Source organism: Panthera tigris, chromosome E2, assembly GCF_018350195.1.
Source record: "Panthera tigris isolate Pti1 chromosome E2, P.tigris_Pti1_mat1.1, whole genome shotgun sequence".
NCBI classification, from domain to species: Eukaryota; Metazoa; Chordata; class Mammalia; order Carnivora; family Felidae; genus Panthera; species Panthera tigris.
Genome location: NC_056674.1, coordinates 52,704,435 through 52,724,549, shown reverse-complemented (window position 1 = coordinate 52,724,549; position 20,115 = coordinate 52,704,435). Strand labels below are relative to the sequence as shown.

Genomic DNA, 20,115 nt, shown 5'->3' with positions numbered 1-20,115 from the left:
TGGGCTGCTCTCCGGATTTTGGATCCAGGTGGGAACAGTCCCTTGGCTGTTCCTTTTTTTCTGCCTGGAAGCTATTTTTCCAGAGGCCAAGCTAATGGCACCACACAGAAGAACTTGACGTTTCTTATTTTAATTTGCTTTTTGGGAGATATTTAAAATAGACATTTGAACCAGCCCAGCCTGACAAACCTCAGCCAGCATTAGACAAGGGGTGATTGTAAATCGGGGGCAAAGAGATATTACAGACTGCAGCCCTACCCTGTCGAATTAGAAAAAGACATTCCTGAGGAGAGGTGGAGTTAATGAGTGTGCTCGACTTCACCCCCAAATACAAGGGCAGCCGAGGAGCTCAGGGGACCCTCCTGCTGTTAAATAAGGGCAATTTGTTCAGAAAAGTTGGGATATCATCTTAGCATGTTCGATTTAGAAAGGATACTCCACGATGGGAAATTGACATCCATTTCAAGCCTGAGTGTCCACTGTTCTCCCCCTGCTTGATTGATTTTTTTCAGTCTCCAAGAACAAGCATGCGGAGTGGGCATTTTCAGGGCAGCTTCTTTGTAGACACAGCGAGGCATTTTTTTTTCTGGCTGAGGGTTGATCACCTGTAGCACCAGGATTTGACCCGTGCTCATTCCATTATACTGCAAGGTTTCTCATGACTGTAGCAATTTTTTTGAAGTCAGTGGGTCTGTTTTCACAGATGATAAAACTAAGGCTTGCCCAGTTTGCTCAAGGCCACCCAGCAAGGCAAGGGTGGGGTCAAGGCCAGGCTTCCTGTGCCTGATGTCTAGTCCAGTGCCGAAACAGTCTCTGAGCCATAGCGTTTATGCCTCAGTCATGTCTGTGGGTCACACATCCTGCACGTCCTGTCCGTCGCTGCCAGTGGTACCCGCATAAGCCGCCCGCCTTAGCATGCCAAAGGACAGAAGTCCTGGCCAAATTAGGGCGCCAGAAAGGGCTACCCTTGTCATTACCTCCTCCTGCGTCCGATCTTCAGAAAGGCTCTGTGCAGTTCCATTCTAGAGAGTTAACTGTTTAAGAACCGGGGATGTTTCTCAAGGCAAGAACGTTTCTACAGATTCGCTCAGCAAGTATATGATTAAATGCTAATATTCTCACTAGGTGATTGATGTTTACCTCTTCAGAACGGAGGATTTGGTGTAGTGTTTTTATTATAATGCCTTCCCATAAGCGACTATCCTGCAAATTGATAAGCGTTCCTTTTAATTAGATGGTAGTGCCCTGTGCTTCACACGGCGTGCAAAAGGCCTATAAAAATGGAGTTAAATTAATACACAGGCTGCTGCTAGCTCGGAGCCACAGAAATCAGCTCATTCTATGGAAGAGTGAATTTAGGACCTGACTCACCCTGAGGTTAGGATAAAACCCCCAGCACCTTGCACTCTGAAATGGAGAGGTGAGGCACCTGGGTGGTTCAGCTGGTTAAGCATCCAACTCCTGGTCTCGGCTCAGGTCACGATCTCACTGTTGGTGCGTTCGAGCCCCGCGTTGGGCTTTGCACTGATGGTGCAGAGCCTGCTTGGGATTCTGTCTCTCCTTCTCTCTGCCCCTCCCCTACTTGTGCTCCCTCTAGCTCTCAAAATAAATTAGAAAAAAAATTAAAAGGAATAATAAAATAAAAATAAAATAAATGGAATGGAGAGGAGAGGAGTCCCAGAGGGAGACATTTTCGTTAGATGCTTTGTGCAGCACCAAGCTCCAGCCCACGGCCACTCCTCTGGATGGCTCAACAGCAACCCCAGGGCTCGAGCAACTCGCCATTCCTGGGCTCTGTTGGCCTCGTCCTCACTCCCCTCTCCACACTCTCCCACCTCCGCCGAGGTACCCTCCATACCGCGCACCATTAGTGCCCTGTCCCTGCCCGGTGCAGAGCATCCGGCCCTGGGCTCAGGCTGTTCGTAACTTTCGGACACTTTCATGGCTCTGGTGCTCTCGGCAGAGCAGGAGCCCCCTTAAAGTGCAGGGTGAATCCCAGCTACAATGGGAGCTCAAACTGCAGATACAGGGACAGGGCCGATCTTTAGTAGACCATCAAGGAGATGCTCTGCAAAATGCCTGTCTTCTAGATGACTCTTGAGCATCCATGAGCCCACCCCCCACAATTGTTACTGTCACTGCTGTTTTTATGGCTCCATCAAGCCCTGTTTCCAAAAGGGAAGGACAGTGATTCTGGTCTAAGGAGGAGGGATTTAAAATTAATAAATAGGGGTGCCTGGGTGGCTCAGTCGGTTGAGCGTCCGACTTCGGCTCCGGTCATGATCTCACGGTCCGTGGGTTCAAGCCCTGCGTCGGGCTCTGTGCTGACTGCTCAGAGCCTGGAGCCTGTTTCAGATTCTGTGTCTCCCTCTCTCTCTGACCCTCCCCCGTTCATGCTCTATCTCTCTCTGTCTCAAAAATAAATAAACGTTAAAAAAAATAAATAATAAATAATAAATAAATAATAAATTAAATTAAATTAAATTAAATTAGTTACTAACCTGCTTCTATGAACCAGGCTTCATCCTCACAAGTCCCTGGGCCTGGGCGCTGGGGGAAGGCAAATGATGCCCCAGGGTCACATCACTGGGCAGGTGAGGACGGAAACCAGGGCCATCTCACTAGGCTTTCTCTTCTGCCTTATATTCTTTCTCCAAGAATATTTTTGTTCTTCGTGATCCCTCTGCCGACACCTAATATCCTGCCTTGGTGTTACTGACTTGCCCCATCTCAGACCCAGCATAGTGTTGCTGGGACATGAAAAGGGGATCCACTTAGCACAACCGCTGGGGTCGTCGCCCTCTGGAGAGTCGATGTAAGTGATCTTCCGGCTCTGATTTCCACAAAAGTGCACCGGGGTCGAAGCCCTGAGAGGGGCCGTCAGCTACACCCACACCCCACCACCACGGTCGCATTGGTCTCCCGGGGCAAAGTTACTCGTCACCCAGCCTGAGTGGACGCTTAGGAGAAAGGTTTGAGGTTTCATCCACACCGAATGTGAGCAGAAGGCCCTTCCGTTCTACCTTTGCACTGCGTGTGTGTCTTGTAAAAGTGTGAATGAGCAGAGATGCCATGACTGAAAAGGGCACCGGCCAGTGAGAAGTGGGGTCTCAGGCATCGCGAAACCCAGTCTGAAAAAGTGCAATTGTGGTCACGCGCTCGGGCCGGTCTGTGAGGCGATGCTCTCCAAAGCCTTGCGAAAGATCAGTTCATCATACTGTCCTGGAGTTAAAAGTCAGAGCAAGGGCTGGTGAGGCCATTTGTCACTGATCCTGCTCTCATTTAGACGGATAGTTGTTGGATGAATTATTTTTTTAGTTTTTCTTTTTTTTCTAGATGGTGTACTTTTACATTTTTTTAAATATTTATTTTGAGAGAGACAGAGCACGAGCTGGGGAGAGGCAGAGAGAGAGAGGGAGACAAAGAATCTGAAGCAGGCTCCAGGCTCTGGGCTCGAATTCACGGACTGTGAGATCGTGACCTGAGCGGAAGTAGGGTGTTTACCCGACTGAGCCACCCAGGTGCCCCTAGCTGGTGTACTTTTCATTCTTTTCTTCCAAATAGAATGTCATAAAACTCAAGAAAAAGTCGTTGTAAGTCCCCAAATCCTACGTTACCATCCAGATTCCAAGACAGGCTGTCCACACCTAGGACTTGTCTCTACTCAGGAGCTATATGGCCACTGGTGATATTTTTACGTCCTAATCCTTTTTTCAAGTTTTTTTTGGATGATTATATTTATGTAGTATAACATAGCATATCTAGCTTTACTTTTCCAACAAGCAATATTTTAAAAGAGACTTTGCATTAGCAGACATCAAGTGGATGGACAGAATCAATACTTTGGCTTATTACTTAGTACAAAGTTTTAATAAGCAACACTAGAAGGAAAAGTGAGGGGGGGGTTGGCATAGGACCGCAGTCCGGCATCTGCAAGAGCTGGATATGAACGTTCAAGGTTAAGGGGAGTGCACGGAGGTGGAGAGGTGAGGAATTGAACAGTGGGAGCTTGTGTTTCAGCCCTGGCAGAACGTCAGGCTCAGGCGGAGAGAGACTCTTATTGGCCACTCACCTGACCAAAGCCACAGGGACGTGGTATTTGAACACACACGGCCACGAGAGTATCATTCCGACCGCCGGCCAGTTATTTTAAGACACGAAGCGACCCAAAAGAATGGAGCTGCTTTTCTTTCTCGCGTGTACTTCGTGTCAGGCAGTCCCAAAAGTCCCCCAGCCTCTTCCATTCTGTTTGTGTCACTGTGCCAGCCCCGGAGAACCTTCTGGAGGACCCATGACGGGACTCGCATCAGCCCCCAGCTGTGCTCTAATGGTTCAGGAAGCAGCTGGGCACGTCTACAAAATCATTGGCACGTTTTGTCTTTTCTTTTGATAACTTTTCCTTTTTAAAATGTGGCGGGACATACTTGCATTGTCGAAAATGTGGGAAATGCAGATAACCGTAAAGACAAAAAATCACTTAGGTTTCCTCTCGCCAGAGATAACCGTTAGTAACGCCGTTCAGTCCTTTCTCTTAATACATAATTTATAGGTACAGAAGCACAAATGCCCATGTGTTTCACAAAAATGGGATCATACCTTATCAACTCTTTCATAACCTGGATTTTTTTCCACCTAATATGTTAAACGTCATTTCAGCCAATCACATTTCTTCCACAACATCATTTTGTGGTAATCAGGGAGGCCTGCCTCCAAGTTAGAGATTTCAATTGATCTCAGTTTTTCAACATTTTTTTTTAAGTTTTAAAAAATTTTTTTGAGAGAGAGAGAGCATGAACAGGGGAGGGGTGGACAAGCAGGCTCCAGCCTCTGAGCTGTCAGCACAGAGCCTGACGCAGGGCTCGAACCCACGAACCACAAGATCATGACCTGAGCCAAAGTCACATGCTTAGCAACTGAGCCATCCAGGCATCCCTCAACATGACTATTATTCGTTATTATTATTATTATTATTGCTCTAAGAAAAACATTTTTTCCACCTGCGTCCTGGAGAACACTATTGTTTCTGTTAGTATCTTAAAAAGCAATGACCTGTGTTCAAGGGGTTTGGGGTTAAACATCGTTAAATTGCTTATTTTTAAAAGTAAGCCTTTTCAGATCCATTAGTATGTTAGTGCAGTTTTCAGGTTCCAAAGCTCTTGACATGTCTGTGTGCGTGGCGCGCACACACACACACACACACACACACACACTCACAAACACATACTCACAAACACTGCTACATCTGTCCAGGCTGGGAGAACTGTCTTGTTTTAGGATTAACATTTAGAACTTGAATTTCTGGGTCAGAGGGTCTGGTTTTTATTTTTAAAAATGCTCACTATAATTTTATTTTAAATAGTACTTATTATCACTAATAGTGCCTATTTTTACATTGAGATTTAACATATCGAGATAAAGATAGACATGTAGGACTGTATAAATATAAAGCTGTATGTTGCTGCTGCTTTTCCATGTCTGTTATTTCTATGTTTTGAGAGTGCTGAAGCTTTGAAGTCGTCGGGAATATTTTGGGATGTGTATGCAGGCTTCTAGAAGGTTAGGGAATCTTGTTTGGGAAAAAGGGTGATCTGAATGAAAATTTTCCTAAATCATCTAGAAGGATCTGCTCAGCCTGTCTCCCTGAAGTGGGTTTGAAGGCAGCCACTAATAAGAGGGAGAAGCCAAGTGCTTCATCATAAAATCCTTCAAATCTAGGCCACACCAGTAAAATTCCCCCGGACCACGTCTAAGGGCGAGCTCTGTCTCAGAAAACCAGGCTGGGAATTCTGAGCATTTACCAGCGTCGCCAAGAAAGTCTTCAAAGTTTCTCAGTAGGTTCTGAAATAGCAGAACAATTAATACTGTAACACTACCAGAAGCTGGCAAAGCCAGCTGACCCAAAATTTAGCTGGATTCTTTCACATTCAGCCTTTTTGATTTCGCTGACGCAAAGCTCCTGTCCTCTTCCGTCTTGGTTCCAGAGGGAAAGAGTGTTCCATACCCCAGGATTTTAGTTTTCAATTTTTTTTAGGTTTATTTATTTATTGAGAGAGAGAAAGGGCAGGGGAGAGAGAGAGAAAGAGAGGGGGAGAGTATCCCAAGCAGTCTGCATTAACAGTGTGGAGCCTGATGTGGGGCTTGATTCCCATGAGCCTGGGATCATGACTTGAGCCGAAATCAAGAGTCGGATGCTTAACCGACTGAGCCACCCAGGCGCCCCCATGCCCCAGGACTTTGACAGGCAGCCCTGAGTGAGGTCAACACTTCCAAGCCCCAGGGGCAGAGTATCCGGGGAAAATGAACTGGTCAGCAGCAAATGCACCTGGGTCAAAACACACCTGCTCTTCTAGAAGAACACTTGGCAGGGATTCCAACCAGCCTTGTGGGCAGCTCAGAAAAGGCATCTTGCCAGGAGCCTTAAAAATTTCCATACTTGTTTGACCCTGCATGCTCTTTGGGGTCCACGCTAAGAAAATAACCAAACCACCTCCCCCTGAAATCTTATGGAAATATATTTATATTTTATTTATATTAACGATTATGGTCGTGGAGGAAACTTAACTCTCCAATAACAAGAAAATGATCTTGCCACCACAGGATATGGGTTCACTGAATGCAGGATCATAAGTCTTGAGAAGAGATTTATCAAGAATTTATTTTGAAATCTATAAAACCGTGTACTGAGTATGATCAGAACTATATGATGCTAAAACTTAAAAGATACTAATACAGTGTAAAATGCATTTTAAGAGAGAGTCAAAGAAAATATCTCAGAATATTGGTTGTTTTTGAGTGGTGAGACTATGGGCGGTTTCGGTTTTTCTGATTTTTTTCCACCAAACTTAAATGCCGAGGATTCATTTTCACTTCTAATAAAAACAGCAACGAATTTTGTTGAAAAGAAAATCATTCAGCGATGGTTTTCAGGATGAACTGTACTTAAATACAGCGATAGGACTCCTTGCCTCCACCCAAACCAATCTCATAAGTCATATTTAAGGATGTAGAGAACGAATCAAACCATGTTCAGGTAAACTGATGAAAACCACATTTGTTCCGTTTAGAGGAGTCTGAACAAGTCTGAATGTAGGAAGCAAAACAGGGAGGGATGACATCGGAGGGGCAAGAGAAACCACAAATGCAGAGTGGTTTGGAGCCTCGTGGGCTCAGCCAGGTGAGATTTCTGGGACGGTATCACACCGGAAGTGCTGGCCCCAGGATTCAGATGTCCCCCTCACTAGTGAAAAGGGGACACTGACGTTTAATTCAAAAGATGTGAGGTGGGAAAGGACAACGGAGCGTTCCAGTTCAACGTTTTGCACCAAGCGTTGGCAAGCACTCGGGCAGTGATACTTGATAAAACTGGATTTTCTCATCTCGGGTGTCCAGCGTCAGACAAGCAGTGGTCATAGCTCCAAAGAACAGGACAGACTTCTCATGAGCATCAGATGGAATCAGGAAAGCCGGAGGAGACAGAGAGCCTCTTTAATCTGAAGGAGGGATGGAGATCCTCCTGTTGCATATATCTATTTTGAAAATGAAAAGGAGCTTTGACTTCCTCCCATTCAAGATGCAGCAGGGCACAGCCTCGTAAACAGATCGGCTTACAGGTGTGACAGTCTACCTGAGTGGCGCGGAACATTTCACAAGAGCGGACTAGTCCTTTGGCTCGTGGGGGAAATGCAGAAGCCGGAAGGAACCCAAGAGGTTTGAGTGTTCAGTTGTCGTGTTCACACGGCATGCAGAGGGGGTCCCCGTAGTGCTCCAGCGGTGATCACAGAGGAAAAGAAGTCAGGGAATTGGCTGGTTGAATAATGTGGTACAGATGTACCCAAACCAAACGTAGGTTCGCCTGGAATTTCCACTCTAATTAAAATTGTGAACGTGGTCCAGTGGGGAAATGAAAGACAAAATGCTTCTGCCTTAAATAAGGAGACCGTCTGCGTGGGAGTGTTTTGTATGAATAGTTACAGATTGTGAAAATGTGAAGTCAAAATGTTAAAAAAAAAAAAATTAAATGGCAACACCCAACACCGATGAGGTTGTGAAAAAACACAGAAACATGCATGTTCTGCTGGTTGTAGCCCATCCAGATGACATCAGGCAATATACAGCAAGAGCCAAATAAGAGCTCTGAGACCCAATAGTTCCCTATCTGCAAATGTATGCTGAGGAGGTAAAATGACAGAAGGGAAAAGCTGTGCGCGTAGAGATGCTAATTAAGCCATTAGTTCTAACAGCAAAAACTAGAAATGACCTAAATGCCCCATCGTGCGAATTTCCAAATGATAACCCCCCAGCAAGAGGATATATCCGGCATCCATTACAATTACCGAAAACTAAGGAATAAGATAATTTGAGGAAGGAAGAAGGGAAAAGAGGGGACAGGAAACCCAATAGTCTGAAGGCTTCCAACGTAGTAAACAAAGAAGAAACTGTCTGTGTTGGAATGGTGGTCTTGGAGCCTTTCTTTCCCTTTTTAAGAACTGCTTCAATGTTAGCACATTATCTCATCATCAGGTGTAATTCAGAGCAGTGTTTTAAGTGATCATGTGGAAAATACTTTGTGATATTTCTTACTATTCTTAAATGAACCCAACCAACCTAGCTTGGGCATGTTGAAAGGCACAAAGAGTTAACACATGGGAGAAGTATCGTGATTTTAGATGTGTTCTGTGTGTGTGTGTGTGTGTGTGTGTGTGTGTGTTTAATGCAAACTTCTAAAAATGGTCCCTCCTGGTGACCAGAACGAGCAGACAGTTTACAAGCCAAGGCGTTCTGGCCTAGTGCTGACCTTAATGAAAGTAATCAGGCTTCCTTCACTGAAGTTCAAAACAAAACCACCCATAACCCCATTTGAAAACAGCGAAACCACAAGCCACAGCTTCAGCCTTTACCGGGGATGCTTCAATTTCTGATTTCCTATTGATAGAGGGGTCTCTCTTAATCAGCCATGGAAGTGAAAATCGGCTGCCTTTGGGAGAGTGCCTCCAAAGAAGATGGCTGTCGGGAAACTGGCTCTCTCCTCCTGTTCTGGGTGGATTCTATGGCGCTGGGCAATGGTGGAGTACTCTGGACTTTGAGTCCATTAGAAGCTAATCCTAGGGAACCAAGGCCAGATGCAGACCTATTCACAACCGGGACAAGAGAAAAGGTCCGTGGGGCTGACACCGGATAAATGGCACGTACAGAAATAATTTGTCAGGTCTATACTAGGCGCTGGGCACCGGGAGGATGGCCAGGTCCCGTGCTTGGGTAACACGCCAAATAATCTTCCTTCGTGAATCGTTCACTCATTGTATAAATTCAGTGCGCATCGACCGCTGGTCGATAGGCTACTCGTTAAACAGTGGGATGTAGCAGAAGGCGCGTGGATTTGAAGGTGATAGACCTGGATTCCAATACAGATTCTGCTACAGATTCTGCTACTCCCCAGCTATGGGACCGTCGGAAGGTTACTTTGTTTCTGTAACCCTCAGTCCCATGATGTGAGCATGAAATGAGCGTGATGTGCCTAGACCAGCAAGTGGCACATATTCGCTACATAGTATCTGCATTTAGTACTGACAATGGTAGGGTAGAATCACTATTATAGGATTAAAATATATATTACCTGTACATAAATATTACATATGTGCTCTTTGTCACACACACACACACACACACACACACACACACACACACACACCTACCTGGCCTCTGGTGAGCACTAGCAGCCTCGGACTTAGAATAAGCTAAAGAAGGAGTGAGGCTCTTGCCCACCTGCTGGCTCACCTTTGCACCTGCTCATCTCGTTCAAGGTGAAGACGCCTACAGACCCGAGATGTAAATTCTTTTATAGTTACCCTAAACCCTGGGTTTCCACAATGGAGCACAGAGTATATGTTGAGTGAATGAGTAAATGAAGACTTAGTCTACCTGACTTAGCCTCTTTTTTTTTTTAAGTTTATTTATTTATTTTGAGAGAGAGAGAGAGAGAGAGAGAGAGCGCAAGTGGGGAAGGGTAAGAGAGAAAGGACAGAGAGAAAGAGAAGATGCAGAGCTTGAACTCATAAACCGTGAGATCATGACCTGATCCAAAGGCAGATGCTTAACCAACTGAGCCACCCAGGCACCCCGAGAGGTTCTTGATTCGGGGGAATACTCACCTCAGGTTCCCCCAAGCCTCATCTCATCCTCCTGATGCAGGATCCATATGGAAATCAGGCAGCACAGCAACCTTAACAGTGCAAGGAGGCAGGCAGGCAGGCAGCACATTCTCCCTTAGTTCGCTTTGATATGTTGGATATCACCTCATCAGAAAGGGGTAACATCTGAGCAGAAACCAGAATGTGGTATGAGAGGAAGCCATGCAGGTCTCTGGAAGAAAAGCATTTTGGCAGAGGGAACAGCAAGTACAAAGTCCTTGAGCGGGGAGTGTGCTTGGCATATTTCAGGAACCCAAGAAGGCTAGATTGGCTTCGTGTAGCGGGTGAGGAGAAAGTGCTAGAACATGAGATTGAAAAGCTAGCTGGGAACCAGTTTATGAAAGAATCCCTAGGGTAGGGTAAAAAATGTGGACTTTACTCAATGAGATGAGAAGTTGTATCAGTTAGTATCTGCTGCGTGACAAGTAATGATGAAACTCTGTGGCTTAAGATGACAGACTTTCATTTTTTTTCCGTTCTGTGGATCTGGGAGCTGCTTCTCATCTGGGTTCTTCTTACTGGGGTTGGGGAGCTTCTCATCTCGGTTGGCTTGGCTGGGGTTGACTAGTCTGGGGTGGCCTCACTCACAGGTCCAATGGTTAGCTTGATGTCACTTAGGGTAGCAACCACATGTCATCGTCCAGCAGGCTATCCCAGGCTCATTCACCTGACTGTGGTTCCAGAGTTGCAAAGGCAAGCCCCAGTGCACAGGCACTTTTCAAATTTTCTAAAGCAAGTCATGTGGCCCAGGCCAGAGCCGGTGTAGTAGAGGACTGTCCAAGGTGTGGGGACCAGGAGGAGAACTGTGAGCACCACTTTGCAAACAGTCAACCTCAGAAACTCTAGAGGGTTTGGACCAGAAAAGCGACATTATCAGGTTCATGGTTTTAAAGGAGCTGTGATAATAAGGATTTTGTTAGGGAGACTGTAGCCAGAGGAGAGGATGTGCCAGACTCAGGGCCCTGGAAAGCACCGGTGTTTGCCCGTACCACAGGGCCAGGGGCCCAGAGACTCATGACGTTGCCTGACCCGAAACTGCCATCGTCAGGGTGAACAATGACACACACGTACCCTACCGCTTGGTATTTCGGCCAAAGCATTCTGTCATGCCATTGTGGACTTGCCTATATCCCTGCTGGAATGGGAAAGGGGGTTAGTTAGAAAGAGGCCTCAATCGCCCCCATTCTGATGCACAGATAGAGTCTCTAATCACGGAGAACTTGGTAATTGCAGGGGGAGTAAGCCATTGAGGACTGAAATAACCCGCTAGTAATAACAAAACCTCTCAAGGTGAAATTAAACAATAGTCATTTTTCTTTTTCTCTTCTTTCTTCAACAGAAAATATGATGCTGGCATGCTAATCGCGGGAGACAACTTGGCCCACAGACAGCCACAAAGCACAAAAACAAAACAAACTCAGAGAAGAAGAAACAAGAACGGTGTTTTCCTGGCGTCTACAAGAAGCGCTTTATTTTTCCTCTAGATTTCTTTTCTAAAAAAATAAAACAAAACAAAAAACAAAACTGAAACAAACATTTAAAGAAACAGTGCGAACTTCAGGTGATAATATTCAAGCATGTTCTTTTATTAAGCATAGGATGGGAGGAGTGACAGGAAGTCTAAGCAGAAATCTCCAGCAGGATAACGCAGAGGTCTTGAACCTCTGTGATCCGGGTTACTTCTAGAAACTGCAAATGAGGAATGAATGGAAAGGACTTTTTATCCTCTGCTCCCGCAAATATCCTGTATATTCTCACGGACGCAATGCTTCCTTTCTTGCCTGCCAAGGTGTCTAGGGCATGATTTGCAGAATTTGTTACAATCTCTAAAGAATTTTGGGTGCAGCTTTGGCGAGGGAGTGTGCGGGCCAGCCCTTCTGCGACCCACCAGCTCTGTGTATGGCACCCATTTCTAAGTGTCACCTCCCTCCTGGCTGGCTGGAACAAGGGTCCCCAATCATCACCGCGCCCGCTCAGGCTTGGTCAGGGTGAGTCAAACAATGATCTCCTGGATCCAGGCAGCAAAGAAGGACAGACACTCGCCTCTTCTGCCCTCAACGGGAGAAGACCAGCTCCTGGCTACAGCGTGGCGATGGTAAGGCCGTGGCTGTGGTGGTGGCCAGGGTGGGGAGAGACAGGGGACACCTGGCTACTCTAAACAGTGCGAGAGAATTGCTTGGGCTTCCACAGTGAGACAAGGGACCCGCATACCAACTAAGCGTTCGCTTTCAAACAGGCCGCCACCAGGAAAGCAAAGAGACCCGGGCCTCACCCAGCCCCAGAGAAGGGAGACTGTCCCCCTGGCCCTGCCATTCCCAGCTTCTCACCGGCGCTTGGCATTTTTCCCTCTGTTGTGACTGCTCTTACTTCCTTTGTCTGGTGGATCTGGGTCAGGGGCGGGGGTCGGGGTGGGGGGAGGCTGGGGATACCTGGAAAGGCCCGGGATCGTAAATTGGCAGGGGCCCAGCGTCGGCAGCTACGCGCGCACACACACGCAGTGAGCGCGCGCACAGGGCGGGTGTGTGTGCCGAGCACGCTCACGGCCGCTCGCGCTCAGCCGGACTGGCTGCCGAGAGCTTCCTCGATTAACCGCTCGCTGAGCACCCACAGGGCGCGGGCCGTGTCTTCGCTCTGAGCTTCGGGGGACGGCACGCATCGGCAACAGTTGTTGAAGTACATCCCTCCCAGGCCCTCGAGCTCTGGGGCAGCAGCACAGTAGACGGTGGTGGCAGCTCCTTGTTGCTGGAAATCAAAGAAAAAGAAGGCCAAAATCATTATTACTCTCCTTATTGTCATTGTGATTATTTTTTAAAGAAAAGAGGTGATGAGCTGACTTCATCCTGTCTGGGCATGAGCAAGCCCCTCCGCGTCGGGTTCGGCTGCACCCGGATCTCAGCATGGCAGAGGGTACTGAACTCAGCACATGACCGTAAAAGGGATGCGGTGACCATCCTGGAAAAAAGCAAGTTCACAAACGCTGCTCGTCAAGCTGGTGTGACTTTTTACACCTCATAGAGGAAAAGGCTTCAGAAATAAATACGCGCCCCAATAAATCACATCAAAGGTCTCTTCTGAGCCAAGAGAAAAAGCTGGTATATGCCTTTGAACATGCAGGAACAAGTTCATCCAACCCGTTGACTTCTGAATGCATGATGTGATTTGACCCCGAGATGTTTCCAGAACCTTCTGTCTGAATGAAACCAACCACTCTAATGCCCATCAGATAGAAAACCCACGGAGGGCCTGGTGCCAGATCCTCTCTTTATTTATTTATTTTTTGCCCATGGCGCTGCTAGGAGAAGGGTTTGCTGGGTGAACATGTTTTTTTTTTTTTTTTTTTTTTTTTTTTTTTTTTTTTTAATTTTTTTTTTAAACGTTTACTTATTTTTGAGACAGAGAGAGACAGAGCATGAACGGGGGAGGGTCAGAGAGAGAGGGAGGCACAGAATCCGAAACAGGCTCCAGGCTCTGAGCGGTCAGCACAGAGCCCGACGCGGGGCTCGAACTCACGGACCGCGAGATCGTGACCTGAGCTGAAGTCGGATGCTCAACCGACTGAGCCACCCAGGCGCCCCTGGGTGAACATGTTTAAAACACGCCTACACACGTTCTTCTTGCCATGCAGATGTGTCTCAAGCAGACACAGGACACGTGTAGTAATTCATCCAGATCCCATGAAAACCTTTCTTCATATTCATCCCATATTTGCAAGGGGACAGTGACTAAGGGGGTACATTTCCTCCCAGGCCACTTCAAACTGTAAGTTGCAATGAGTACAATTGATTACTTTGGATTCACCTTCTGAGTAACAGTTGGTGCTGTGGCTAGGGATGTGTGTGCCGATGGGGCACCGTATCATCCCGGCTGACACAATGCTGTCAGGGACGCTGTAAAGAGGGCAAGAAATCACTTTGCTTTGCAAGCCATAATTAAAAATAATAGGCCGGTGTTCGTAGGGAGACACGATAGGCACGGCTCTAATTTAAAACCAATACAGTTTATCTGGCATCTTATGATTATTTATGTGGATCACAGCCCTTGCTGCATCAACTAATTATCAGCTGATAGGGAGGGGGGGTTGCAGAAAAGGATGGAAAAAGGTAATGGGGATAAGGTCACCATTAGGGGAAGACACTAAAGATATTTGAGAGGGAAACGCATTTCTGTCCAGGTGTCGTCATTTTAGGACAGTGCTAAAAAGTAGACTTGAGTATTTTGCTCGTTTCTGTTTTTTTTGTTATTTTTTTGGTGGGGGGGAGAGAGGTTCAGTGTAGGGTTCTAGGGTCACATTTGAATTGGTCTGAAAAGCAAATGGTCAAACGCAGTCAAGCGACAGGATTTTGTGGGGAGCACTGTGGAGTGGAGAGCGTCCGACTTGAGTCCTAGTGATAGCTGGATGCTTGACTGGGTTGGACAAGTCCCATTAGTCCAGAATCCGAACACCTGACATGACTCCAATTTAATTAAACAGGAATGGGTGTCTCATTTCCCCGACCCCCTGGCCATGTCCACTCCCCAGATACTCAGTTATTTTCTTGGATTCAGCTATTTCTTTTCGAATTGATTTGTGTGGCTCAAGTGTAATGGAAATAAGTGTGTGTCATCCAAATTCCCTCTCACTGAATTATCCTTCCTAATAACCCTTAGCTTAGCACCTGGCACATTTATCGAAAGAATTCCGAGCGGCTGATCTGACTCCTCTTCAGGCCACGTGGGGAAAAAGGGAAGCGGACCGCCTCTAAAGACAAATTGAAGAATTGAGAGGCTCGGCCTGGTAACTCAAGCCAAGCATCACTTTGGCCTCGATTCTTAGCAGAGTTCAGGTGGAGATAGTGTTTTGCTTCATTTTCAGGATATCTACGATTTCCATTTTACTTTGCAGCGGCCAAAACCACCAAAGAGTGGTCGGGTGGTTTGCCATCATTTCCCAAGTGGTGAGAAAACCCAGTGAGCTCATCCCCAAACTAAGGCTCCCCGCCCCCCGGCGAGTGTGCTTACAATATCAGCATTCACACATCGTGGGAGAGAAGATCCAAGTAGGTGGCTTGGGAAAGCGAAAAGCGGAATTCTTCTGAACCCAAGGTAGTATCTTGCCGCTGTGACCTTCTAAAATGGTATCGGATGGCGCTCTTGCGTTGTTGGGATGGTATTTTTGCAAAGAAATTCGGCACTTCTGTTGATTCAGAATCAGGCTGATGAGGGAGCTTGGGGGCATGCGTCTTCCCTCGGTGGGTTTTAGAAAAGCCCAGTCTTTTCCCAAGAGCTGGCTTTGATTCCTTTGCCACGAGGCTCGGGGTGGTGATCCACAGTCCTGATGGCATTCATAAGTAACTCTGGCTCTAGAGAAGAACATGGGGCAGTAGGGATCCCTGAAAGCAAAGACCACCTCTGCTCTGAAGATGAACTACATCCATTTGGCACATCCACCCTCCCGGGTCTTGCTTGGTTCAGCTGGTGCCCACTTCCCTTGCCTCTCTTGTCGGGACACTTAAGTAGTGACCGTACCTTTCAGTCCCAAGCCCACTCCCCTTCTGGCTTCTCGGGGAATTCTCTTCTCTTTTCGGCTGTGCCAGTGGCAGCCTGAGTGACATCTTGATATGATCGGATGTGATGACAGTTTAATAACAAGTTCTCATTTTTGGCTCATCAGCTTTTTGGTCTGCCTATCATCAGAATGAGACAGAGCCACATTAGGGAAATCTCATTAGTAAATAAACCGGTACTGCTGATACAAGATAAAACATTTTTTAAACGGATAAAAAAAAAAAAAAAAAAAAAAAACTTGTTTCAAGAGTGCTTTAATCACCATCAGATGGCTTTCATGCCACTTTTTGGGGCATCAGTACATAATTCAGAAGAGATGAAAGAGCCATATAAAGGAAATAATGTTAACAACTGTGCTATGAAATATCTGAAGCGACGTCCGGGTGGTTATCACCACTGCTTACTGATCCAGCGTGATAAAATAATAGCGATACCTTGACACATCAACACCGGCTGGAGCTGTGGGTTCCCCTAAGTGAAGTTTTAAGAACAGCTCACCCAAAGCTCACAGGTTCCAGGCAGTTGCGATCCCTGGGAACTGGAGTGCAGCGGCCCCCGGCCTGTAGGCACGGCAGGAGTTGGGGTGCGGATGACGCAAGACTGAGAATTTCGGGTAAGCCCAGCAGAACCTTTAATCACGCCTGAATGCCATTTCGGATCGAGTCAAACATTTGTGAGCTGCCAGAGGAGAGGTATGCCCTCAATCTTTATAGTGTATGTAAAATCACCTACGATTCTTTTTTGGGGGATTAAGTTAAGAGTATCTAGGTAATAAGGGTGCGTCATTCTCTTTCAGGCATCATTTGTCAGATTGGCAGCCCAGTCTTCAACTCCAGAAAGGTGGGCTTTAAAAATCAGTTGTTTATGTAGAGTTGAGACCCTGAGATCGAAATGAGCCATCCTCACAAAACCCTTTGTGGGGATAAAGATGTTAAGTGGCTGCTTTTCATCAACCTTTATTTGAGAAGCACCGGCCATCATTTTGGAGCTGTCAGCATGGAATACAAATGAATATGGACTCTTTCAAAGGAAAGGTACAGAGGTTTCTGATAGACGATATATGGTAGAGGGAAAAAAAAAAAAAAAACAACCCCCACATATTCATATTTGTGATGCATTGGTTAGCAACTCTAATATAACTTGCGTTTTAATAAGGACACATATTACACGACGTTCAGTTTTCAAGTTTCTCTGTTTTAAAATGCATGCTTACTTAAAAGGAAGAATATATTCCTGTCTTGCTGTAGATTTAACTATGAGACGTATAAAAAAGTAGACACACAGTCACGGAACATCTGTATATTCAATGATTTCGAGCAGAGTAGATGTTCGGAGATTGCTTTATTATAGACATACCGATGCCAGGACATCGCACAGCCAATGTTGAGTGAATCGACTCAACAGAAAGTAGTTGGGTAAAGAAACCCGTCACGAAAGTTAGCCTGAGCTTGGAAACCCAAGGGCGGGGGAGAAGAGCCCTCTTGGAAATGAGCGGTGACTATCGTGCTGAATTCCCAGACAGTGATGGCAGGAAGACAACAGAGGTGCCTCTTGGAACCCTCAGAGCTGTCCCCGTTACTCCGCCAGGGTCTGCTAGGCAAACATGTGCCAGATACGAAACCAGCCACCTGTCCGGTGGCTCCGGAATGCGGCAGAGTGACTTATCACAGCCTCGGTGGAGAAGAGGGAGTGAGTGCATGTGTCTCGGGTGGAATCAGTGGCTGCCTCCACACCCTGTCTTTCCCTGTCTCCCAAGAACACTCCTGAAAGAAGAGTCTGTAACCATTCTGCTGGAAAAACTCAATGCAGTGTTTCGGAGTTCATCTCCAGATACCTTGGTACACATCTGTTCCTCCAAAAACAATTACGGTTTGAATCTCTGATTTGAAAGGCAAGCAAAAGCAAACTGGCCCCCAAATGTTATCAGTTCCCTCCTTCCCATCTGAGAACGATCTTTTAAGCTCCAAAATGTGCTGCATATTTCATTACACAGAGTAAGGGAGCTTGCAGAGGAACGAGGCTCGTGGGCCTTCCCCGGGAGCGCAACCACAGCCAAAAAGTCACCCCCTTCCTCCACCGTGATGCTTGTGCAATCGAACTGACAGTCGTGAAGTAAGTGCTAATCAACCAACACACCGGCTTCTACCTACCTAAATTATGGGAGACGCTAGAACAGAGAATTCCAAAGGACCCTGTCCTCCAAATTGTCATGCTCTTCTAACGAGTGGTTACAAACAGGGACTATTCAAGGGGTAACAGTGGATAGCATGTACCGAGAGCTTATAATTCGTCAGGCCCCGCCAGGGAGCTTTATAAGCATGATTCTCTAACCCCCACGCAGCTCTCCAAGCCAGAGGCAATTATGATGTAGCCCCATTTACAGAGAAGCCCAGTTAGCATCAGAGATTAAAAGCAACTTGTCCAAAGCCACACAGATGACCACACGGACAGAACCACCCGGAAGCCTTATCAGGTCGGCATGCCAAGCCTCCTTCCCAAACAGGTGACACAGATGTTCGCCTATCGCCTGCTCCCTGTTGCCTGTCTCCCCCCCTTGGCAGAAGCTTCCTGATGAGGGCCTCCTTGCCCTCCTCGCAGCCGAGCCATGTCTGGCCACGGTGTGATACCCCAACATAGCCTGCAATTAAGTGGGGTTGTCATGCTTTCACCTGAGAAATGTTAAAAGGAGATTTTTTCTGTTGTTGGTTTAGTCAGTGAACTAAATTGAAATTATATCCATTTGGATTAACAAACCTGAAGGCTCAGCACCACCTCAGAAGATCCAATAGCAAATGACCTTCACGAAAAGGTCACCTGATTCAAAATGCCACCTCCAAGCTCCTCTTGGACCCTAGACTTTGTATTTTTTTTTTTTTTCAGTGCAGGAACTGAACCACATCAAGACCAGTGAAACCTAAGCAAATCTCCATCCTATAAGTTTGCATACATGTAAGATGCGTGTGGCCTTCTGGAAGACAATACCTGACATGTGACATCAAGTGTTCAGAGGAAACTGTGGTCCCCATGCCCCATTCTCCCCCTGCCCCCCAATTAATTCCTAACGATTGATTCCCACAAAGGCTTCAAACCATACGGGCTTGGATACATGTGGATACTTCCTGTTGGCGTCAAAATAGAACTTTTTTCCAGTACTTTCAGGAGTTTTGCTCACAGGCTGTTCTCAACATTGATTGCAAACCACACTCAATTTCTCCAATAGAGAAAAGTGGAGAAGATCAGGAATGTGCAGATACCTGTTTTTAACTGTGGAGGCTTTAAAAGTCTGAGAGAATGTTCCAGAGCATCCATTTTGGTCCCATTCGGACTCTTAGCCCTACAGAGGATAATGCATCCTGCTCTAAAGCAATGGGCTTTCTCCTCTTGCCACAGGGAAACAGCTTCTTTGCTAAAACAGGTTCTCAAGTGCGGAAAACCTCAGAGGTTCCGCTCGGTTGACTTGTCTCCCCCACAGCAGGTGAAGCAGTGTCATTCCCCAGGTGACAGTGAGGACACAGCCTTGGGGGGGGGGGGGGGGGGGAGGAGCTTGATGGCAATGGCTCCAGGGGAGGACCAAGCAATAGGGTAGGCCAATCCATTGCCATGAGTGCAGCTGGTCCCAGCACAGGCTGCAGCCCCAAACTCAAAGGGTCTCCTGAGTGAAATGTTTGAGGGGGAGCAGTTGTGGTACAGCTTTCAAGAAAAAGCCACATGTCCACAGGCCTCCATTCGGAGACAGTCCACAAGGTGACACAGAACCTTTCTTGTCTGTTTTCAGGCATCCCAAATAGGTCCCCAAATCCAAGTCAGACTACAAGGACCACAGCATTCCCCTTGACCAAAGACATGAATTTCTAGCAATGTCATTATGGAGTTTTAAGAGAATGACTTGGAGACCAGGGCAGAATGAGATGGAAAGTCAGGAGGCACATCACTGCTATTCCTCTGAGAAACATTTGCAGGAACGAGTTCAGATACTGGTCGGTTCAGAACGGAAAGCTGGAAAGGTTTTGTTTTTGTTTTTAAAGACAGAATATGTTTGTCCTCACTAGCCATAAGTTTTGGGGAGCAAAAGGCAGCCAATCCCAACCATCCAAATAGGCCCGACGCCATGTTTGTTCTGGGCAGGCCAGGCACGGGAGGATTTTCACTTAGGCTAGCAGCAGGATTTAAGGGCGCAGTGACCTTGGTAGGGCTTCAGGACCTGCATTTTCGATTCAATGAACTGTTCTGAACTTTCCCTTGAAATAAATGAGACCCTTTTCATACCTCTTCTGTGTTCCAGAATCCCTGCCATAAATGTTGCCAGGGCTCCATGACAGGTTTATGTCTGGTCTCAAAAGAGCGGAGGCACAGTATTTAGAATGGTTTTCATCTTTCTGAGACC

General features: G+C 46.7%; 1 protein-coding gene across 1 annotated transcript in view; it reads right to left on the bottom strand.

Annotated features, from left to right (window-relative positions):
• Nucleotides 1–11,795: 11,795 nt before the first annotated feature.
• The window catches only part of WWOX (WW domain containing oxidoreductase), a 977,998-nt gene continuing 969,678 nt past the window's right edge, over nt 11,796–20,115 (bottom strand). The window contains exons 9-10 of the mRNA XM_042969270.1: nt 12,617–12,929; nt 11,796–11,876 (exon numbers count right to left, since the gene is read on the bottom strand). Coding sequence (XP_042825204.1) covers nt 12,741–12,929 — 189 coding nt within the window. The 3' untranslated portion in view covers nt 11,796–11,876; nt 12,617–12,740. The remainder of the gene's footprint in view (nt 11,877–12,616; nt 12,930–20,115) is intronic.